Raw genomic sequence first — 23,889 nt, forward strand, 5'->3', positions numbered from 1 at the left:
ATCTAGTTTTCTCACTGTACACAATTACAAAGTCAAAGGCCCTGCCTCCTCTAGGTTTATACCTGGAGATGAGCATTTCTGACCTGAAAAACATAAAGGTTAAGTCCTTCCTATGTGTTGTACTCATTTTGTAACAAAGTGGGTCTAAACATGAGGGAAAATATGATTATAAAAAACTGTGTCTAAAGGTGTAACTATTTTTATAATAGTTTATAACTTACAAAGCATTTCCAAATATCCCATCTCATTTGTTCGCTGTAATAAAATTTGGAAGCAAATATTTTCATCTCAGTTTCACATATGAAGCAACAACTTCTGACAGATTAAGTGACTTGACCAAAGTTATTTGACAGAACTAGAACTCAAACCCAGGTCTCTTGACTCTAAGTGACTTCTTTATATGGAAACCAGTGGATCAAGTTATTTATGGCTATAGAGTTGTTTCTGGCATTGAAAATTCCTAACCTGAATGTTTATTAATGATAATCAAACTAAAGCAATACTATATCTACATACTATATCTTCCAAATAAGTGGTATATATTTATATTTCAAAAGGAAAAAAATAAATCTTAGGATTTTTCTGCCTCTTATTTCTCTTCCTGAGAATTTATAAATTTTATATTCAGTTTTGATTCTTTTTCAGTTTTTGACATCTGTGATCTTCTAGGTTTTATAAGTGAGGAATTACATGTTAAAGTGTTGAACTTGAGCCTTACAAGACTTGAAAAATCAAGCTTATTTTTAACTGATCAGCAATTTAACTAACAAATACTTTATTAGTAATTTATTTGTCAAACCTTTTGCATAATAATTGCAAATTTTGCTTCTACAGAGTCTCCCTTCTACAATTTGAGTATGGAAACCACTAGATCATTTTTTGAAACGATATTTTCTTCACTCAACAGATTGTAAAATGAAACTGTATATTAAAAGCCACAATGCACTGAAAATTATCTTATGTAACAGATTAAATGAAAACACATTAGAAATAAATCTTAGTAAATGATGTTATTGGCAGAATTCCTCCTTTTCATCTTTATTTCCCTTATATCATGTTCTCATTAGAGGGATTGATATCAATGGTATATTTGACCATAACATTCTTCTGCCTATATCCTTTCAGCAGTCCTCATTCATTTAAAAGACAAATTTTAAGGTCTTTAAAAAACGATTGAATGTCACACTACTTCATCAACATCATGTTTCAATTCATCTTGCTTCACAATTCATGCTCCAGTAAGACTAAACTATATTTAGTCTCCTACATACCTCTGCTTCTTACCCATGCCTTTCTAATCATACTGTTTTGCTTTACTTCACTATGCCTAACCTTTTGTCTGGATAACTTCTGTGTATTCTATAAGACTGTGGTCATGCTTGATTTTCACAAAATACCTTTCTCACTTCCTCATACTACTAGCATAGATGGTCTTTTTTGCTACCGTAACACCCTCTGCCTATGTTTCTCATTGCAGGCAGCTACCATCTTGTATTTTTTCTAGCTTTATTGATATATTATTGGCAAATAAATATCATGAATAAGGTATACAGCAAGATGTTTTGACATATACGTTTATTGTGAAATGATTAGCACAAATGAGCTAATTAACATACTCATCTCCTCATGTATGTATGTAGAATGAGAACATTTGAAATCTATGTTTGGGAAGTTTCAGATATACAGTATATTGACTATAGTCACCATGCTATATAGAACTATTTATCTTATAACTGGAATTTCTGGATTATACAGTAGTTCTGTTTTTAATGTTTTGAGGAACCTCCACACTGTTTTCCGTAATGGCTGTACCAATTTACAGTCCCATCAACATTGTGCAATGGTTCCCTCTCTATACGTTCAGCAACACTTGTTATCTTTTGACTTTTGATCACTGCAGTCCTAACAAGTGTCAGCTGACACTATGGATTTTATTTCCATTTCCCTGATGATTAGTGATGGTAAATATCTTCTTAGACACCTGTTGGCTATTTGTGTATCTTCTTTGGGAAAATGTCTATTGAGATCCTTTGCCCATTTTTAATCAAATTATTTTTTCCTATTGAGTTTTATTTGCTCCATATATATTAGATATTAACCTCTTATTGGATATATTGTTTGAAAATGTTTTCTCCTGTTCTGTAGGTTACTATTTCATTTTGTTAACTTTTTTGATATGCAGAAACTTTTTAGATTGATGTAGTCCCAATTGTTTATTTTTCTCTTTATTGCCTGTTCCTACCGATTTATGTTTTACTCATATCTATGTGGCTTTTTTTCCTGCTATACTTTGAACACTTTGTCTTTTTCTTTTTGGAATTTTATTTGACTGTTTTCCTACCTTTATATCCTTTGAATTGTCTTTGCATATTTTTCTCCAGACCACTAAATAAAGTAACACACGACTTAGCATAATGGTTTGCTAAGAAGTCACTGATCAAGAAATGTTATGCCAAACATAGATATGTTTCACTACTGTATCATGGTCAGATAAGAGGCATAGATACCATGTTTGGTAAACAACTTTCTGTAATGTGATTAATATAGCTATCCAAACAGATAATCTATTTCAGAGGTAATCATAATCTGTAAATGTGTATTGATACAAGGTAGGTAGTAGGTGAAAAAAATGGCTATAGTTGTGAGTGTGTAGACAACCAAAGTATGGAATTGTAGATTCAAGGCCTTATTAAGTTGGAATAGAACTTAAGGCTCATCTAATTTTATCTGCGTTCATTCAGTCTATGGATAATGATAGTGATAGTTAATATTTGCATGTTTTGTAATTTACAAAATATTTCTGTGTCAATTTATGTTCATAGGTAGGTAAGTCGAGTTGTTATGATTTCTTGGCAACAATATAAGGTAGGCTTAAACATAGCTGTCAGTATTTTTATCTACTAATTAATACTGTTTGGTAGAAAAATAATCCATTGTATCTGCCATATGATATAGAACATGACTAGCTATCATAGAAACTAGAGGTATTAAATAGATAGCAGTGAAAAGAAATTCAGTAGTTAAATGACTTTGCCTTAGAAATAAGTTCATTAACTTTACTTCTTGGACAAATATTGTGGAGATTGCTTTGGGTGTGTTAGGATGAACAAAACAAGGAACTGAAAGACATAGTTACAGGCCTGATTTTATTGCCAAGAAAGGTCATTTAACTTGAATGAGTTATTTAACTTCTCTACGTTCTTTGTAAAGGAAGGATAGATAGTCCATCTGTATTCTCCTCACATTGTTTGTTGCTCTTTCTGTGTTACAACTCACAATTCTGTTTAAGGTGATGGAGATCTTAGCCAATTCTTTTAAAGCTTAGTAATGTTAACATCAACAGATACTAGCTCTCTGTGTCTCAAAACAATGGTGACAGGAACAGCTAAGAGTTTGTAGTCATTGAGCTGATCAAAATGGTGAAAAGGTTATCAAAGAAGTACTTGTGATATGATTATACATCTGCCTTGTTTCTCAAAGACAAATTTAAGTATCTTAACTTAGAGCTAGTCTATAGCATTTTTAACACATTCAAGGATACTTATGTCTGTCTAGCCAACATGGACATTCATTCTTTGCATTCAGAACAGTCAGCTTTCAGTCTTTGATGAATCTAAATGTATTTTTACACTTTTATCTTTTTAAAAAAATTTATTAATGTAACAAGAGCAGATTTCATGTAATTCATAGGAACAATTCTAAGAAGAAAACGGTATTATTTATTTTGCTCCCTCCATCTCACCCTACCTCAAGTCCCCTCCTTCCTTCCTTTCTTTTTTGTTTTTTTTTTTTAATTTTGCAAGAACATAATTTCAGTCTCTCTATAATCACAGGCTTAATGCACCACTAATCATAATATTCAACAAGTAAAAAGGAAAAAGACCACAGTTATACAGGAGTATAAGTAAGAGCTAAAAAAAAAATCACAAGGTGTCCATATCATTCCTATACAATTGTTTTGAACTTTTATCTTACATGCAATGTAAAGCATTTATCCCTGGCACGTATCAGTGATCACAAAGCTATTATGTTATGGGTACTTTAAATTCTTTGCCATAGCTCTTTTCCACATATTATCCTGTATTGGTGGTACTGTAGATGTCTTAATAGACTGGCATCTGTACTTTGCTGAAGGAATATTAAGAGAAATACGAAGTTTATACCTGAAAACTAAATCTTTCCATGTTTTCTTCCCAGATATTGCCTCTATTGTTGTTTGGAATTTCTATTAAATGGCTTCCCATTTTATAACTGTTGCATGGACTATAGTATGTTTCTCTAGACCTGCACTGCAGTCTCACATGGTAAACACCAGCCACATGCGGTTACTGAAATGTAAATTTAACTTATGATTACAAATTTAATTCCTCATTTACATTAGCCATATTCCAGGTGACCAATAGCCACATGAGTCTAGTGGCTACCAAATTGGACAGCACAGATATGGGACATTTCTTTTATTCCAGAAAGTTTTATTAGAGCTGTTCAAGACCATTACTGTATACATGTATGAAAAAAATATACCTTAATGAAGAAATTCTGTTGTCTGTCAGTATTCAAGATATTGTAAGGCAAAAATCTATACATGTATTCAGATTGAAAATAAGTGGTAAAGCAGTGATGATTATTGTAGCTTCCTACTAAAAATGGAATAATCTCTATTTTGGAAAAAGTTGGGAACTTTTCAAAATTTTTAAAAGGCTGTAAGATAGCTCAAAATTAGAACAACAGAGGTTTTGCTTTTGTCTTCAAAATAAATTATGCGAGCCGGCGCCACGGCTCACTAGGCTAATCCTCCCCCTTGCGGCGCTGGCACACCAGATTCTAGTCCCGGTTGGGGCACCGGATTCTGTCCCGGTTGCCCCTCTTCCAGGCCAGCTCTCTACTGTGGCCAGGGAGTGCAGTGGAGTATAGCCCAGGTCCTTGGGCCCTGGAGAAGCCCCTGGCTCCTGCCATCGGATCAGCGCGGTGCGCCAGCTGCAGCGCGCCGGCCGGGGCAGCCATTGGAGGGTGAACCAACGGCAAAAGGAAGACCTTTCTCTCTCTCTCTCTCTCTCTCTCTCACTGTCCACTCTGCCTGTCAAAAAAAAATAAAAATAAAAATAAATTATGCTTTGCTCTTCTATAGATAATTAACCATAGTCCATACTATATTAGTCATTTTTTTCTCTAAGGAAATACACATCTTCATTTAAAGCATCTCTGTTAGTCTTTATCCTTCTTCAGCCCTTAACCAGATTTGAGCCTCCTTTCTCTTCATCAGTGAATTTGCCACATTTTTATTATACAGTTATGAGATGATAGAAGGTAGTAGATATATTCTTGATTCACTTATTTTTCCCTTTGATATGACACTTCATTCACTTAATTCTCCTTTTTTTTTTTTTTTTTTTTTTTTTTTTTTTTTTTTTTTTTTTTTGACAGGCAGAGTTAGACAGTGAGAGAGAGAGACAGAAAGAAAGGTCTTCCTTCCGTTGGTTCACCCCCCAAATGGCCGCTACGGCTGGCGCACTGTGCCTATCTGGAGCCAGGAGCCAGGAGCCAGGTGCTTCCTCCTGGTCTCCCATGCAGGTGCAGGTCCCAAGCAGTGGGCCATCCTCCACTGCCTTCCCAGGCCACAGCAGAGAGCTGGCCTGGAAGGAGGGGCAACCGGGACAGAATCCAGTGCCCCGACCGGGACTAGAACCTGGGGTGCCAGCACCACAGGCGGAGGATTAGCCAAGTGAGCCGTGATGGTGGCCCTTAATTCTCCTTTTTTAGGTTTGTTGTGTCAACCCCTGGATGTGTATGTAGTGCTAGATCCTCTAACTCCTAATACAATTTCCCAGCAGTGATAATAGGAATCATGTTATATAAAGCATTTCTTCAACCTTCTTTCCACTTAAAATCTTTACATCAACTGAATTATGTAACTATATTTATCTAGTTTTTTATAAATTAGCATATCATGATAAAGTCTAAATTTCTTCTCTCTATATTCTTTTCCTCTCCCCTTTCTGTTCTATCACCTTGACCCTGCTTTCCACAAAACTTTTATAATTTCTTTCTTACCTTGAAACATCTCCTAGAGTGGTTTATCTTAGTTGATATTATTGGTACATCTAAATTTCAAAGACTTATCCTTTTCACCTATAGTTTCATTTCCATCATATTAAAACTGATTTTTAAAGCCTCTTGTGGCCATTGTGCCTAGCGCATCACTTAAATTAGACACCATTTATTCCCTCTCCCTTTCTAAAACTCTCTTTCCTTGTCTCTGTAATACAACTTTCTTCATCTGGTTGTAGCCATGCAATTAATTCTCCCTTTGGCTCCTGAAACAAGCATTATCTGAGATTCTATACTCAGCTGCCATCCCACCATACAGACTATGTAGTAGGATGATGATGATGATGATGATGATGATTCCTTGTAGTTGTCACTATCACTTCAATGTAAATACCTCCCAGATATGGCTGTATTTCAGTTTCAATTCAGTTTTTTCAGCTGTCTGCCAGCAATTATATATAACATATCCTGTCTTTCAGACACTTCTAATTTCCCAAGCCTAAAATAGAATCATATTAATCCTATCAGGTTCTCTATCTAAACTATGCATTCATCCATTTGTTTAAGCTTGAACCGTTGAGGTAATGTTTAACTTTTCCCCTCCTAGCTTTTCTGTGTATGTATTGAGTCAGTCATCTAATTCTCTGTTTCTGGCTACCTGTATGTCATCTACCTATCCTCAACTCCTTCCCAACATCTTATGTAAACATTCCCTGGTGTCAGGATAAAGTTCACATTCCTCCATGCTTCCTGGAGAAAAAACATCTACTTGGTATGTCTTAGAAGATACATAGCTTTGCAGAAATTTACCTATCTGAAAAATGCTACCAAAGTTTCTCCTGTAGCTTAAAGAACTGCGAAGAAAGGAAGAAATGGCAGTGGGAGTTGTTAGCTGTACCAGAGCATTTCAAGGCTACCTCTCTTGACCTCACACATATACTCACAACTCAACTATACTATTAAAATAGGCTGTCACATTACTGTGTAACATCAACTATACTATTAAAATAGGCTACCCTGACTTCAACCCTTCCCAAGGAAAGTCGAGAGAAATTATCAATTGACTAAGTTTTTGCCAACCTGGTGGAAAGAGCTTCAAAATAGAAATTATATTGTAATAGAAAGATGAAATTGTATTCACTTGAAAACAAAAGCAAATTTTGCCCAGGCTAGCATTGGTAGCTCTCTACAATACGATGTCATAGTATTTTCTCTGCTTTCTTTTCCACTTTATTCTTCCCACATATCTTGCACTCTAGCCACATCAGTCTGCTTACTCCTTATTGACTATGCCTTTGTTTAGTATTTTCACAGAATCTGATTTTTTTTCTCCTGAATCCTCAATTCCAAGCCATTGAAATTGAATTTGAAAGCCATTTAAGACCAGCCGAACAGTCATCTCTTCTAAATACTTATTCCAGAATTATCAAACCAGAATGTGTTACCTTCCCTGTGGAATCTGTTCTCAGAATCTCCCTTGTGTAATTTATATTGTTATTCGAATGTTTTCTCCTCCAATAAATAATGGAATCATGAAGGCCAAGGACCAACCTTAACTTAGCTTTAATTACCCAAAAATCCCTGACAGTGAATTGCATTTAGAAGATGCCAAGAAACATTTTTAATGAACTTAATTGTGGCATGAATAAATGAATGGGTAAATGAATTAAAAAAGAAAGAATATAATAGCAACTCAGTGCTTGAATTAATCACAGGTGTATAAAGATATTTTGATAGCTTAATAGTAGAATATGTTAAATTGTTTGGTATGAACGTACCATTATCAAAGCTTTTCATAGATATGAATCCTTTTTACTCCAAGCAAAACAATAGTTTTACTTTTAAAAGTCTGTTATAAATATATTACATTGAGATAGATGAAACAACATTTATAATGATAAAGTTCAATGAAATATAAATGTACATAGTAATATTAGAGATGGACTGTTTCCCTCCACTGTTTCTCTTTATGTATGTCATATTAGTAATCTATGTACTGTTCTTATGACTGTAATGAACAGTTAATAAGACATAATATTAGTTATGAGCATTATGACTCATAGATACTTAAACTTGTTGAAAAGTTATAGAACATCAGTGAAATAGGTGTATTCATGTGCATTCTACTCAGAATGGCCATTGCATCATTTTGCAGAAAGAATAACTGATTATGATCCTGTGTGGAGGGTGTTGCTGTGCATACCTACATTCTAAGTAAGAAAAATGATCAAAATTGAGGAGACAATACTCAGTTTTATGAACATTTTCTCATTAGAAAAGTGGTCCATTTAAATGTGCATCATGTGATTTATAGAAACATATGGGAAAGGATAAAAAGACATTCACATTTTATTTTGTAGAGTAAAAAAAAGCTTGAGCTACTGAAGAAAATTCCTGAGAGTACATAGTTCCATAACTAAATCCAATTTTAAATCTAAATTTAATCTTAATTTAAAAATAATTAGAACATTAGGGACCGCCACTGTGGCACAGTGGGTTAACACCCTAGCCTGAAGCGCTGGCATCCTAGATGGACCCAGGTTCAATACCCGGCTGCTCCACTTCCCATCCAGCTCTCTGCTATGGCCTGGGAAAGCAGTAGAAGATGGCCCAAGTCTCTGGGCCCCTGCACCTGCGTGGGAGACCCAGAAGAAGCTCCTGGCTCCTGGCTTCCGATCTGCACAGCTCCAGCCATTGAGGCCAATTGGGGAGTGAACCATTGGATGGAAGACCTCTCTCTCTCTCTCTCTCTCTCTCTGCCTCTCCTCTCTCTGTGAACTCTGACTTTTAAATAAATAAATAAATCTTTAAAAAAATAATTAGAACATTAGAGGTATATCTTTTCCTAGTATGAACAGATTTGTAAAATATAAATTTCTCAATACACAGTGACATTTTCTTTTTAAAATTTGGAGTATGATGTTTCAGGAAAAGATTTGGCCCCAAAGTATTCATAAAATTCATGCTTGAAAGGCATACATTTTAAAATCACATTTTGATAGAAATAATTTACTAATAAATTGAATCCTCCCAAGTTTCTAGAGCTATTTAAATATTTACCATGATAAAATGAATTCCACAAAATTATTAACAGAATAGAACACAGTCACTTTATTTCTATTCTCCCCCCTTCTATAAAGTGGCAGTTAATTGGCATTCTTTGTGTTGTTAAGTTTTGTTTTATTCTTAGTTTCCTGTGTCCTGTGGCTTTCAATGAAGAACAGGTCTATCTGGCTGAAAGGTATAGATGCAAATAACTAGAAGCTATTCAAAGTAGTAAGCTGTTAAAGAAAGAAAAGGTGTATTGGGAGGAAAATTTAGTAAATTAGGAAAACATGTGGCCAAAACATACCGTTCTGGGGAGCTAAGTACTGTGTGTATGTGTGTGTGTAAAATCTGAAAATTGCTGGAGTAGCTTAGCAGTGCCTGACATGTGATTACATTGATTTTGCAACGGTGTACTAATTTTTCTGCCTAAAGACTTACTGTTTCCAAGACTCAATTACAAGCCATTTTTTCTGACTTTTTTAGGCAGAGTTAGTTATTTCCTACTCTGCTTCTTGAGTAAGTCTGTTTTTACAGTGTTTTTAGTTTTGCTTGTTTTAAATTTTTTTTTAATTTTCATGTTTGTGTGTGACAGTTTTTCATAGTTATGAAAAACTTTGGTCACTTTATTCACTTCACGTATCTCCTTTAGACTTTTGTCTTGTGGGGCCATGACAGAATTGTTGAGTATGCATAAGTACTTCATTCTTTGATCTTAAATCTATTATTACAAATGTAATCCTTTCAGTCAGTGAGCTGCAGCTGATGAAAGATGTTACAAAGTTTGAAATTTACTAGAGCAATATGTATAGCACAACCCAGTGTTCATGTTATATTTTAATAAGATATTAATATTTGAAAATTATAAATAATGATCCTTCCAGAAATTAATTTATGCAGTTTAGTGCCATTTATACTTTTAAAGCTTTTAAACTTTAAAACAGCATGAAAACTTTGAAATTAAGCATGTTTTAAGTTATTTGTGTGAATGCCTATTTCTCTAAACTGTACTTCTCTAAGTCAAGGACCATGTTTTATGCATCTTTGTACCCAGAGCATAATTGATTAACACTTGCTGAATGGGCAAGGGGTGGAACATTTGACGTAGTTGTTAAGATACCAGTTGAGATGCCTGTATCCCACATTGGAGTACCTGAGTTCAACGCCTGGCTCTGGCTCCTGACTCCAGATTCCTGCTAGTGCAGACTTTGGAAGACGGCAGTGATGGATGACTCAAGTAGTTGGGCTCCTGCCACTTATTTCGAAGTTCTTGATTGAATTCCCAGCTCTTTGTTCTGGCTTCAGCCCAGCCCTGGCTTTTGTGGGAAAGAGCTCTGTATATCTTTGTCTCTACCTGTCTTGTCTCTCAAATTAATAAAAATTTAAACAATAATTTGCTGATTCAAGAGGGAAAGTACATCTGTTATACATGATCTAATCTGTTATACATGATCTAATATTATTAAAATATTACTAAGTTTATTTTGTATGTGTATTTAATTTTTGAATGATTAATTGATTGATTTGAATGACAGAGAAAAAGAAGGAAAGACAGAGATATCTTCCATCTGCTGGTTCACTCCCCAAGTGCCTGCAACAGTGAATATTAGACTAGGGTGAAGGCAAGAGTCAGGAACTCCACCTGGGTCTCCCACATTGGTGGCAGGAACCAAAATACTTGGGTCATCACTGAAGCATCCCAAGCAGATTAGCAGGAAGCTGAATCAGAAGTGTGGAATACTTGAATTCAAACCCGCACTCCAGGGGATGTGGGTGTCCCAAGCTACAGTTTAACCTACTGTGCCACAATGTGTGTCCCTAGTTTTTAATATTGTCATTGAATATAGTAAATATATTTATATTTGAAAAATATACTGTGTTTCTGTGCATTGCAGTTATTTTTTTCTTTTTAATAGATTACCCAATTGTCCATCTTTAGCTAGTGAGAATTTCTTCACATTGACTCCTGGGTCCTATTGACACAAACCTGATAGTCTTTGATAGGTTCCTACTGTTTTATATCATGGTGTAATCCAAGCTCATCTTGAACATTTCCTATCCCAGATCTGGAAATACCATTTTCCAAGAAGGCCTGGGAAATGGCATTTGAAGACACACATTTTGGGAAGTTCCTTATTACTAGGTTGGTCATTGTTCCTATACCTTTTCCAGTGGGAAGAGTGAAGAAATATGTACATACATAAATAATGTATATGCATAAGTAATACATCAAGAAACTCAAGCCTTTTTTTCACTTATTTGGTCTTACATATGTGTCTGCTTTATCCCATGCCAAAAATACTAATGACACAGGAATGATAGAATGACAGTCACATAATCGTTCAATTGTTTCACCTTCCAAAGCACACAACAGATTCAGCAAAATTACAGCACCACTATCAACAAACAATATGTTTACTGAGAACAAATTAAGATTATTTTAACAGTTCTTTTTATTATAACACACTAGGGATCTGTGAGTAAATCGTTATTTTAAAGAGACTTGATCTAGCTACTTTGTGTTATTATATCACAAGTAGGATAAACAATGTATTTACTTTTCTCCTTGAAGAGAATCCCTTTGAAGCTTGGATATTTAATCATATGGTCTGATTCTGGGAATGTAGGATAATCATGGAATACACCTCCTTTGCAGCTAAAGCAAGTATAGAAGCAGTAAGGGGAATGGGGCATCTTCTCAGCTTTCCACAATCATCTCTTCCCAACGTAATCATGTTTTAAATTATTTTCTGTTAAATTGGACTCTTTCAAATGGACATATATGTATACTTTCAAAACATTAATGTTTTATTTCAGTTTAGTTCTTCTGTACATAAAATTCATAATTTTTGTCAAAGAGTTCACTTTGGGCAACATATGACTGTATTTCTAGGAAATGTCTCCTTTGGCACGTGAACTCCCTTGAGTGCCAAGGAAAGGCAAGTATTAAGTATTTCTGTTAGTTTGTGAAATCTTTCAGACCTAAAGTTTATTTTACTTTGAAAAACTTGCTCCTGATATGAATACATACTTCTTCTGACAAAGTATTGTTGTGAAATAGTACTATCAAAAACTGTGTTGAACAAGATTTGTCTTTGTTAAAATTAAATTCAAAGAAAAATGAAATGAATTGTTACTTCTTAAAACATGCTGTACTGTGGAATATTGTTTTTTTTTTCAAAATTAGCTAAATAGTAATTTTATATTTTTAAATAGAGGTAATGAAGTTTTAAGAAATTAAAAATGATACAGAACAATAACACATAGTGGAATGTATCACTTGGTTTATATCAGATGCTGTGCTGTGCGATTTCTTTCATTTTCTAATTTAATTCTCACAACACACTTATTGGATTACTGTTAATATATATCATTGCCTGTTTTATAAATTCCTTGGGGGAAACTGAGTGTTAAGTTTCTAAGCAAAGATAATTTTGTTATATTGTTGCTTACTGTATATTAAGGAATTGCACATTTAAAAAATAGTGTTTTTGAAAGACAATTTTTCAGAATTTCAGGGGGTTAAATTTAGGTAAGAACTGTAAACTTGGTTTTCGTAACATGCATCAATTTTAAATGTGTAATATAATGTATATTTAATTGCTTACTAATTGAAAATATAAAATAAGATTTGATGTAACTTGCTATAAATTTCAGTGTTTTAAAGTTCTAATCTATAATAGGTTAGTATTTGAAATGTTGAATATATTTCAGCAAAATATATTTAACACTAAGTTCAAATAGAAAATAGTTAAACTTTCTATATCTGTTTTTAAAACTGTTATTTTCCTTTATGAATAGTATATATATTTAAGGTCTGTAAAATTAAAAATTATAATTAAACAAAAGAATACCCTCTATAACCCATTTTCAGAGCTAACCTCTATTAATATTTTTGTTTATAGTATTCCAGATTATTTTTCCTATTCTTACTTCTGTTTTTAATCGGATTCTCAATACTTTTTCACATCACGGTACAATAAATATTTAGGAAAACATCTTAAAGGAATGCTTCATTTTTAACCTAATTTGTATATTTCTTTTTTTCAGGATTGTACTGTATATGAAACAGAGAATAAAATTCTTCATGTGGTAAGTACATTTGGATGTATTTTTATCTTTGCCACTGGATAATTCTGTGTTTAATTAGTAAATAGGACTTCAGCTTGTAAGAAAATTAGTCAAAATAAAAAATCTAACTTCAATAGTTTTAGTACATATGTTGTAGAAAATATATGAAAGAACCTAAATATAAACTTAGATTGTAATAACTAATAATCATATGCTATATCTGCTGGAAAAACGTAATAGAATGTCTTAGAATTATAATATGTGTTGGTATTGAAATAAAACAATCTAGAGAACAGAGTTTGAAATAAGTTTTTTACTGTCCATCTATAACAAAAAGACATCAAAGAGAATTCTTCTCTATCGTCATTTGAATGAAATACTTCATAAAATGGTCAAAACTCTTTGCTCTGATTCTATACCTACCAAACAACCTTCTAAATGATAATTTGGCAATGTCTGTTGAATCAATTAATGGCTTTGCATGTATTTTATTACTAGAAATGGAGTTAAAATATTTTATTTTGTAAAGAGGCATCTTCTTTCTAGTTGAAAAATAGTTGACTCCTTGTGTTTGTAAATCCTTTTCTTGATTGATGCTGGTCTGTCCTCATAACTTCTTCACCCCTAGTGTGAGATCATTTTATTTCTGCATCTGTAAGGTACTAGATGATGAAGGTCTATATGCCTGCCAAAGGCCATTTCCAATGTCTTCTATTCCTATTTCCAGTTTATAAGGTTATTTCTAAAATGTTTGAATATTTATGAAATGTTCAAGTAGGTAACATTTTAAATGTATTTAGGAAAGGTAACATATTAAAAACATCTTACCTGAATAGTGGGGATAAGTATTATTTCAAAATATCGTCAGTACAGCATTTCTCTTCCTGCTTTGTTATCTACTATATAAATGATACTGAGTAATCCTTTTCTAATCCTCTTCCCTTCATTGTGCAGCAATAATGACTTTCGATATTTATGAGGATGGTCTCAAGAGTGGAGAGTTGATGTACTTTTCTCCTAGTTAGTCCAGGAGGGATAATAATTACTGTTTTGATCTACTTGTAAGGCCTGGAGGATAGAAAGAAACTAATATTTAGGCTATTTGTATTCCAAGTGTTAGGTTCTATAAAAATATTATGTCATTAATCTTCATTTTACAAATAGAGGGAACTAAGGGTCACAAATGTTAAGCTGTTGAAGTGTTGAACTGTTTTTTAAAGATTGAAAATAATTAATAATTATACATATTTATGGGATACAGTATGACATTTCTTTGTTTTTCTTTGTGCTCCTAGAAGCATTTTAAAATGTATTTTAATATTTAACAATTTTTAATGTTTTACCATATTTGCTTCATATGTTGGTAGTATATACATACACAGATAATAGTATTTTTCTTGAAAACAGATGTATTAATATCACAATATATAATTAATGATAATGATCATAAAGTAAGGATAGAAGAGTATGTGTTATATAAATAATAATTCAGTGAATACAATATTTATAACTATCCATATACCAAATAATAAGACATCCACACAATTTCCATACTCCCTATATAGGTTGATTTCCATATCATTGTTATGTTGTACTGGGCTGCTTTAAACATGGAAGTACAGGTATCTCTAGGCTGACTTCATTTCCTTTGAATATATTCCTAAAAGTGGAATAGCTAGGTCATTTAATAGATCCATTTTTGTTTCTTGAGGAATCTCCATACTGTTTTTCATAATAGTTGTACTAATTTGTATTTCTACCAACATTTGAGGACAGATCTGACACCAAACTCCATGCCCTTTCCAGATCTGGCAGTTATGGCCTGTTCTAGATTATTGAGACTCTGAATTATATTCTTATTTCTCATGGGTCATAGGGCTACTGCCTCACTGGGCATATTGTGTTAATAACTAAGGAGTATGAAAAGACCCATTCCCTCCTACGTTTTATTTCTTATGAATGCTTGTTTCTTTGCCATTGAATTTTCTGTGGCAATGACTGCTGTTGTTGAATTTCCTGAATTGGGCTTCAGTCTTTCGTGGTGGGTTCTTCATGGTGCTTACTTCAAGGCTATTATTGACGTCTGTATGTGTTCCAGCTTTCTCTCTGTAAAGCTTCTCAAGAATAGTCTCTTCCTGGTGTTGGTATCAAGAAGAGATGTATTTTTCCTTATGCATTGGCTGCTACAAACTTCACATCAAAGTTTGTGGACCAAGGCTGGCAAGTGCATGTCATGGCATTCATTCTGTATATTAGATTCATTGTCAGCTCTAATTTTTATCCATGATTTCTCTTTACTTGTCTTTCTCAATGTATTTTTATTTGTTGAGATCATATTTTATATGCATATTTGTAATTAATAGTCAAATGTCAAAGAAATTATGAATAATTCATTCAGAAAGATTCTTTAGGAACTATAAAAATATGAAATGTTATTTATTTCTGAAGAAAATTCAATTCCCATCCTGTGACAGTATAGCAGAAATTAATTTAAATGCTTAAAGAAATGCTGTGGGGTTTTTTTTGTACAATGGCTCTTAAATATAATTTTCATGAATTAGGCTAAGGAAATAAATTCTTGGAGGTAGAAAATGAGGTTTGAAATTTTATTTAAAGTTATGATGATTCTATACTGAAACCTGAGTTATTACATGAGAATTTACAATGAACAATCAGCGTCTCACTCCTTTCTCTATACTCAGCTATAGTGATTCATGCTACCAGGTTGGATATTAAAAGATTGACCTTCAGAGAAATGGAATATCTCTAAGAAAAAGGCCCATGCATACTAATATTTGGAGATTTTCAGTTAAATATCTGGATCCCTTTCTGATCACAGAACCATGAAGACCACCCATAAACGAGATTTGGTCACATAAAAAATTTTCAATGATTTATTACCATTTTCAAATAATACTAGATACTCAAAGAGATGCTTTATATTTGCAAAAGTCCTCTAATAGCTTCCTAAACTGGATAACTCTCGCTTCACCACATAACAATTTCAAGAACTAAGATTCAGTGAAATCATCAGGAAGGCAATCCATGTTATCAGTGCCAACCTCACAAATAAACACGGCTGATTTTCGTTTGTGATCCTAAGCATTATAGAGATAGAACACTGGATTTGGATTAACAAAACCTTTAGTTTGAATCTTAGTTCTGAATAATGATAAATTTAGGCAGAATTCTTAAATTCTTTAGCTGATTCTTTAACCTGAGTTTCACAGAGAATAAAGCCTAAAGCAGAGAGTTTATATCTTATTCCTTACAATGGACTGCTATACCATCCATCAATACTGATGGATGAAATTAAGAGGGCAGGGAAGGGAGAGCCATACGGAAGATACATCTGTAAGGTGTTTGCCTAATTTAATAGAATTGTTCCCCAGAGAGCAAGGTCAACAGCATCTCAAGACTTTTCATTAGAGAGGAGAGGAGGGCTTTTCTGTTAGTCCAGTCAAAAGTTTCCCCCTACCTTTCTTGTTGCAAGGGCATTGGCTTCAGTCAATGTTACACAAAGGCATCAGCAGGAAAGCCTAAGAAAAATAAAAAGAACCCTATTAGGGCATGATGTGAGGGATTGTTAAGTGGCTGCTATTTGGGAGCTGAAACCCAGCTGGTGCAAAATAGAGGCAACTGCCTTAACAAAGATATGAGGACCTAAAGTGACTTCAAGTGACATGTTTTCACAGTTTCCTAGTTGTAAAATGGTAATATTAGTATGCATATTTCAGAATTATAAAAAATTCCAATTATAAAACATGTAAAGTGACACACTGGAGGTGTTTATACATATAATTAGTATTTCCCTTAAATTGATCTCTTTCATCAATAAAAGTATTTCTAAAGTTTGTGTAGATGAAATGAGATGGTCCTATTTTGATCACTATTGATGTTCAGTAATAGATAAATGATTGTACAATGCATCATGATCTCTGCTTTGCATGCATATTTGAAATTTTTGTGAAAATGTTTTAAATATTTGTAATTAAAAAAATCATTCTGATTTTTAAAAAACTGAGATAAACAGTAGCCAGGTTTCAAAATATTTTCTTAAACATTTAAAACTATTTATAAATTATAATGTTTTCTAATCACTTTAAAATTATATTTAAATAAGTTTATCTTCATTCCTAATAGCTGACTCATTGCTAAATTGACATCACTTTTCTTTCTCAAAAGTCAATTCTGAGATAACTTGCTATTAGAAATTAATGACAGCATAAAATATTCAAGAAATTTAGAAATGAATGCCAAATATTTACCTTGTCAATTTTTACTTCAATCTAGTCATAATTTAAAAAACTAATTATGGTGAAGATAGTGGATGGCATTAACCAGTCATTTCAACTCAAGAACTCAAGAAGCACTTCTTTTTTTTTTCTTTTTTTTTTGACAGGCAGAGTGGACAGAGAGAGAGAGAGAGAGAGAGAGAAAGGTCTTCCTTTGCCGTTGGTTCACCCTCCAGTGGCCGCCACGGCTGGCACACCGTGCTGATCCGATTGCAGGAGCCAGGTACTTATCCTGGTCTCCCATGGGGTGCAGGGCCCAAGCACTTGGGCCATCCTCCACTGCACTCCTGGGCCACAGCAGAGAGCTGGCCTGGAAGAGGGGCAACCGGGACAGAATCCGGCGCCCCGACCGGGACTAGAACCTGGTGTGCCTGCGCCACAAGGCGGAGGATTAGCCTAGTGAGCCGCAGCTCCGGCAAGAAGCACTTCTATTTTCATGTTGTTATTTTTCTCATCCTGGCCTTCTTATGCAAAGATGGCCCAGCCTCTGTTAAAAGGTTCTATGTAAATGTTCATATTACTTTTCTTATAAGGAATCAACTTCTTAAAATAATATAATATGCTGTACTACTTGATATATGATACTAGAATGCTTTCTTTTAAACAAAATTGTGAGAACAAGTATCCTTCCAAATCCATTGTGTGGAAAAAATGATTTTGAGCCTAAAAAAAATGATCTGAATGTAGTTCTGTGTCAGTGACCTTAGTCAAATCACTTGACTTTTTTGAGGCTTTGTTCTTAATATAAAAATGAAGATATTAATATTTTTACATATTATTCTTGCTAGGGGAAATAACTTTTCTAGGTAAAGCTGGTGATTTTCTTTCCAGTACTTATTTATTTAAATTTTTTTAATTATTTAGGCTTTTCTGTTTCTTCCTTTTCTTTGTTTTTAATATGTACTAGAAAATAAAAATGCTGAATAGTTTAAGAACTTGTTTAAAATCAAATTGTGGGTTAATTGGAATATTCTACTTGATTTATGCTAAGTAATATATTACTTATAATGCCTCTTTTTCAAAGATCAAATAATGTGTACAGTTGACCCTCTGTATCCAAGGGTTCCACGTGTGTGGATTCACTACCTGTGGATGGAATTTTTTAAAATTATATCTGTAAGAGCCTCAGGTGATAACTGATATCATGCATGAGAGTGCTAACTGTTGAATAAACAAGAGTCACTGTGTACTAACTTCCCTTGCAGGACTTCTGTCCCCAAAGAGTTATGAGACTTAATAGTAAAACTTGTTCCCAAAGAATTATTTCTTTTAGTGTATTAAGCGGAGGATATTCTTATGTCTCATAAGTTGTAGTTGTGTCTAAGAGCTCTCAAATGATGTATAATTCTTGGGTTCTTCTTTAAAGATAATGGACTTTCTAAAATGAAAGGGGAGGGGAGGAAGGAAGAAAATAAGTAAAGTTACCTTTGAGATGCAATAACTGAAGAGCCCTTGTCTGGACTGTTGAGGAACAGTTTTCTTCTTTTTTTTCTTCTTTTTCTTTTTCTCTCTCATACAGAGAGAGCTCTGTAACTAGAATAGAGTTCATCCTCTGCATTTGAAGTTAAATGAAAACAGATCTTGGTAAACAACAAGACAGGGACAGCAGAGGGAAGAGAAAGAGGGGTGAGAGAGTGGGTGAGAGGGCAAGTATGGTGGGAAAAATTACTATGTTCCTAAAGTTGTATTTATGAAATGCATGCAAATGAATAAAAATATTTTAAAACTAAAGAAAATAAAGAGCAAAACTGCTTTACAGTCTGAGGAAAAAGATTGTATTTGTTGTGATCATGTATACTTTTAAAATATCACTATGCCCTAAACAAGACCCCATAATATCACTTATGAAAACTTGCTGATCATAGGAATTCCACAGGGCAATGCAAGTATCAGAGTGCCCTTCAATGCCTGAGTACATTGAGATAGAAAGATGAGGAATGTTGTGAGATGTATCTTTCTGAAATAGATCTGTATTTAAGCATAAGTAAAGAAAAAGAATCTAAATAACAAGATCAAGTATCCTCATATATTAGAAAAAAAATTCCATCCCTAAGAGGAAGTATGTCTACTAAGAACATTTGTTTAATTTTCTCAGTCAGAATCAAAAGAACATTGCTTGTATTGAAAAATAAAAAAGAGGCCGGCGCCGTACTCAATAGGCTAATCCTCCGCCTGCGGCGCCGGCACACCAGGTTCTAGTCCCGGTTGGGGCGCCGGATTCTGTCCTGGTCGCTCCTCTTCCAGTCCAGCTCTCTGCTGAGGCCCGGGAGTGCAGTGGAGGATGGCCCAGGTCCTTGGGCCCTGCAACCGCATGGGAGACCAGGAGGAAGCACCTGGCTCCTGGCTTCAGATCAGCGCAGTGCTCCAGCCGCAGTGCGCCGGCCGCAGTGGCCATTGGGGGAAGAACCAACGGAAAAATGGAAGACCTTTCTCTCTGTTTCTCTCTCTTCACTGTCCACTCTGCCTGTCAAAAAAAAAAAAAAATACCATACCACAAAGAAAACAAGGCCACTATGAACTGGGAGCAAAATGAACTAAGAAAATAGTCGTATAAAACTAGCAACTCAGAAATAGAAATTAAACCATGCTGACAGCAGTGAAAAGTGAAATGGAAGCTGTCGAAAATAGGAACAATGAAACACAAAATGAACTTTAATATTAATCAGATGTTCAGTAAGTTAAGATCAAAACTAAGAGATGATAAAGGATATAGACGATAGATTATGGTTAGTGCACCTTTAACTAGTTGTTAGTGTCTGAGGAGGAAAGCAATAGGAAACAAAGGATATCATCAAAATAATTTTGGATGCCTGAAAGCAACAAAAAGTTGTTTTTAGATCAACAAACATCCACTAAACTACATTTTTGAGAAATGTATTTGAATAAGATAATGAAATAAATGAGGCTGAATTCCAGAATAGGAAAGTGTAGAATAGCAAAGAACCAGAGGAAAACAACAAAACAAGATGCAAAGTGATAAAAAGTATCTATGAGTGCTGACTAGTGTTTTTAAAATGGAAGTTGTTAATGTTAAATGAAAAAGATAATGCACATATCCTAGGATTTATACATTGTTAAATGGAGATATAGTCTTCCAGTACTAAGTCACAGACTAGCATTAATTTCCACTTGCAAATATTGTTTTAAGGGTTCCTTAAAACAATAATAAAATGCAAATTTTCAGCTATCAGTTCATAAACACAAATGCTCACAATCCCAGATACATATACAAATTAAACCTACTCACATGTTGCGGAGAATTTGGAATGCATATATTTGCTTATACTTTAATATCCGGTATCTTCATAAAACATTTTCTGAAAATGAGTTTTAAGCTATTTCAAGGTAGAAAATCATGCATCAGGCAGTATTTTTAAAAATTTTATTTTTATTAAGACTTCATGTTGTTCTACATACAAACTACTTTGTTCTCATAAAAACCTGATGAAATAAGTATTATTACTGTTGCCTCCATGTTACGCATGAGGAAACTGAAGCACAAAACAGTTAGGTGACCTTCCTGAATTGACATAGTTAAGGATTTAAGGTCAGATTTGATCTCAGTCTGGCTCCAGGTTCTATATTGCTCTACTCTGAGAATCTAATCTAAAAATAAATTGCAGAGCACAATAACATTTTCTAGAAAATGTAGCAGCATAACATGTAATATTGAAAATAGGAAATAATATAATAATTTAGTAAATTACATTACAATGAATTGTATTTATGAATATACCCAAAATATTTATATGCCAATCTTAACAGAAATTCTAAATGATAATGTTAAATAAAAATCAAATGTATTACATATGCAGAATGAATCAATACCATTGAAAACAATATACTCTATAATATTAGTATTTATTTGCTTGGTAAGACATAACTTTTTTCTCTCAATTTCAAGTATATTCTCATTTTTAAAAATAGTTTACATTGCTTTTATATAAAATATTGAAGCATATTTTATGGTATTTATAACTATAAAGGCGTTTAACTGATAATTTTATAGGATACATAGTGAAATAGTCAAAAGTGACTTTATCAATCCTTAGGCTAGATTATCTGTTTAAGTTCTTACTTCTAAAATTTAGAGAGTCCTTTGTGATTAAAGTTTAGAAAACAGCAGGCTATGAGGATGAACAAATCTGGTGGGAAGGGAAATTGGTCGCCGTGTTAGGCAGAGATCACTGTTGAAATAAATAGAATAAATAAAAGGAAACTGAACAGCTTAAATTTCTTTGAAACTTGTCTTTAAATATTATGAAACTAATGACAGAGCATAATTTTAAAAGACAAAAGACAATGTAGATAAACAGTGTACTATATATCTGAGTGAGTGTTGACTGAAGATAAATATTATATTTCACCTCTATTGATCTGTTATCTCCCTCACAATTAGGCTTGGTCCCAGATTGTGCATTCTCTGGCATTTTGGGAACCACCTGTTTGCTTGCAAAACTTCTTGTTTTATTTGGTTAATCAGTTAGAGAGAATCTGGAGTTCTCTTCACTTCTGTACTCTGCTTCCTGCTCACTCCTGTTCCACTGCAGTCTTTGAATCTGAAGAGATGCTATTTCAGACTTCTTGCTTCATCAGACTTTCTCTGCTTGTTGTTTCCCTGCTGCTCTCCTATTGTCTGCTTTGATAAAGTCAAGACAAGCAGTCATTAAAGTCACAGTACTTAAATCAGGTTATTCAAGATTCACATACACGTTCTGCATTTACTAACAGTGTGATCTTGTATATGGCATGTATTAGCACTTTACCTCATTGCATTTGTAAAGATAATGGGAAGAATAAATACAGTGAATATCTATTTGGTTTCTTTTGGTGTTCACCTTATCTTTTCATTGCATTCTACTTTACATTTCACAAAGTATTCTCATGATCTTCTTCTCTCATCTTGTCTCTTCTCATCTATCTTCTCTTTTCCATATCTTCTCTTTTTTTATTTATTTGATAGGTAGAGTTACAGAGAGAGAGAGAGAGAGAGAAAGGTCTTCCTTCCGTTGGTTCACCCCTCAAATGGCTGCTACGGCCGCTGCTGCGCTGATCCGAAGCCAGGAGCCAGGTGCCTCCTCCTGGTCTCCCATGCAGGTGCAGGGCCCAAGCACTTGGGCCATCCTCCACTGCCCTCCCAGGCCACAGCAGAGAGCTGGACTGGAAGAGGAGCAACTGGGACTAGAACCCAGCACCCATATGGGATGCCGGCGCCGCAGTCTGAGGATTAACCATGTGAGCCACAGCGCCGGCCCCTCCATCTCTTCTCTTTCCCATCTCTTCTTTCCAAGCTATATTTTTTCTTTACATATTTAGTTTCATAAACAATTTCGCCTATGTGTTGTTTTATTTTGCCTAAGTTTTGTTTTATTTCATAAACATTCTGCATAATTTTTTCCATTCTTTAAATTTATGAATTGTTTACTCTTGAACTCCATCTGGGCTGAGGTTATAGGGCTTTCTCTGCTATTCATACTAGAAATAGTTTAAACTGTACAGACTCAACAGTTAGATGTAAGAGAGGAGCTTGGAGGAGAAAGTAAGGAGTTGAATTTAGTCTTGGCCCTGACATCTATATCATATCATTTATGCAAGCATAGTTTTCTTTTGCTAATCATTCAAAACCTTGGGGCTATATTTAAGTTACCAGGATAGCAGCATGCACCACAGTGAAGTAAAAGTGAATGTATTCATATTTTATCTTTAGATGTTCTTTGTAAAAACAGTGATAGATACTCTCATGATTGAAAAATCTATAAAAATAATTCCATATTCGTCTTCAGAAGGTCCCTGATTGTGGGGAGCAACCCGGACTGGACTGAGTTACTGGAATTAAGACTTATTCTATGCATCTGCTCTCCCACAATATGGCACTGAGAAGGGAGGAAACAGCTTCTACACAGCTGCCTCCAGTTCAGCCAATAAACTGTAGGACCTGCTCCTGATTGGAGGAGAGCAGCGTACTCGGCATGTGGGCAGCCGAGTTGGGATTGGCGGAGGAGGACTATAAAGGAGGAGAGAGACGGCATGCACCAGGAACATCTAAGGGGAACACCTAAGGGGAACACCTTGTGCAGCCCCCGAGAGAGCCGGCCGGCGGTGTGCCGCTCCCCTGCGGAAGTGGGGAATGTGGCAGGGGGAACCGCCCTTCCACGGAGGTGGAAGGGATGGCAGCCAACCCGGGAAGAACCAGCAGCAAACCCGGGGAGGGCCGAGCAGACGAAAGAACAGCGCAGGGTCCTGTGTCGTTCCTCCACGAAGAGGGGGAGCGACATAATGGTGCCGTGACTCGGATATGAAGCCTAGGCAGGGTTTAGTGTTGCTCCTCCACGAAGAGGGGGAGCGACACCTGATATTGTGAAAAAACAACTTTTCTCATTATAGCCTAGACTTCTCTTCAGATAAAAGCTGTGGTGTAATACTGAGTTTT

The 23,889-nt window shown here is 34.6% G+C and overlaps 1 protein-coding gene across 7 annotated transcripts in view; it reads left to right on the forward strand.

Annotated features, from left to right (window-relative positions):
- Positions 1-23,889, forward strand: part of CNKSR2 (connector enhancer of kinase suppressor of Ras 2) — a 315,289-nt gene that overhangs the window by 110,551 nt on the left and 180,849 nt on the right. For all 7 annotated transcript variants that reach the window (XM_002719953.5, XM_002719954.5, XM_070067189.1 and 4 more), the window contains exon 5: positions 13,144-13,185. In XM_002719953.5, the coding sequence (XP_002719999.1) occupies positions 13,144-13,185 (42 nt within the window). The remainder of the gene's footprint in view (positions 1-13,143; positions 13,186-23,889) is intronic.

Source organism: Oryctolagus cuniculus, chromosome X (genome assembly GCF_964237555.1).
Source record: "Oryctolagus cuniculus chromosome X, mOryCun1.1, whole genome shotgun sequence".
Classification (NCBI taxonomy): Eukaryota; Metazoa; Chordata; class Mammalia; order Lagomorpha; family Leporidae; genus Oryctolagus; species Oryctolagus cuniculus.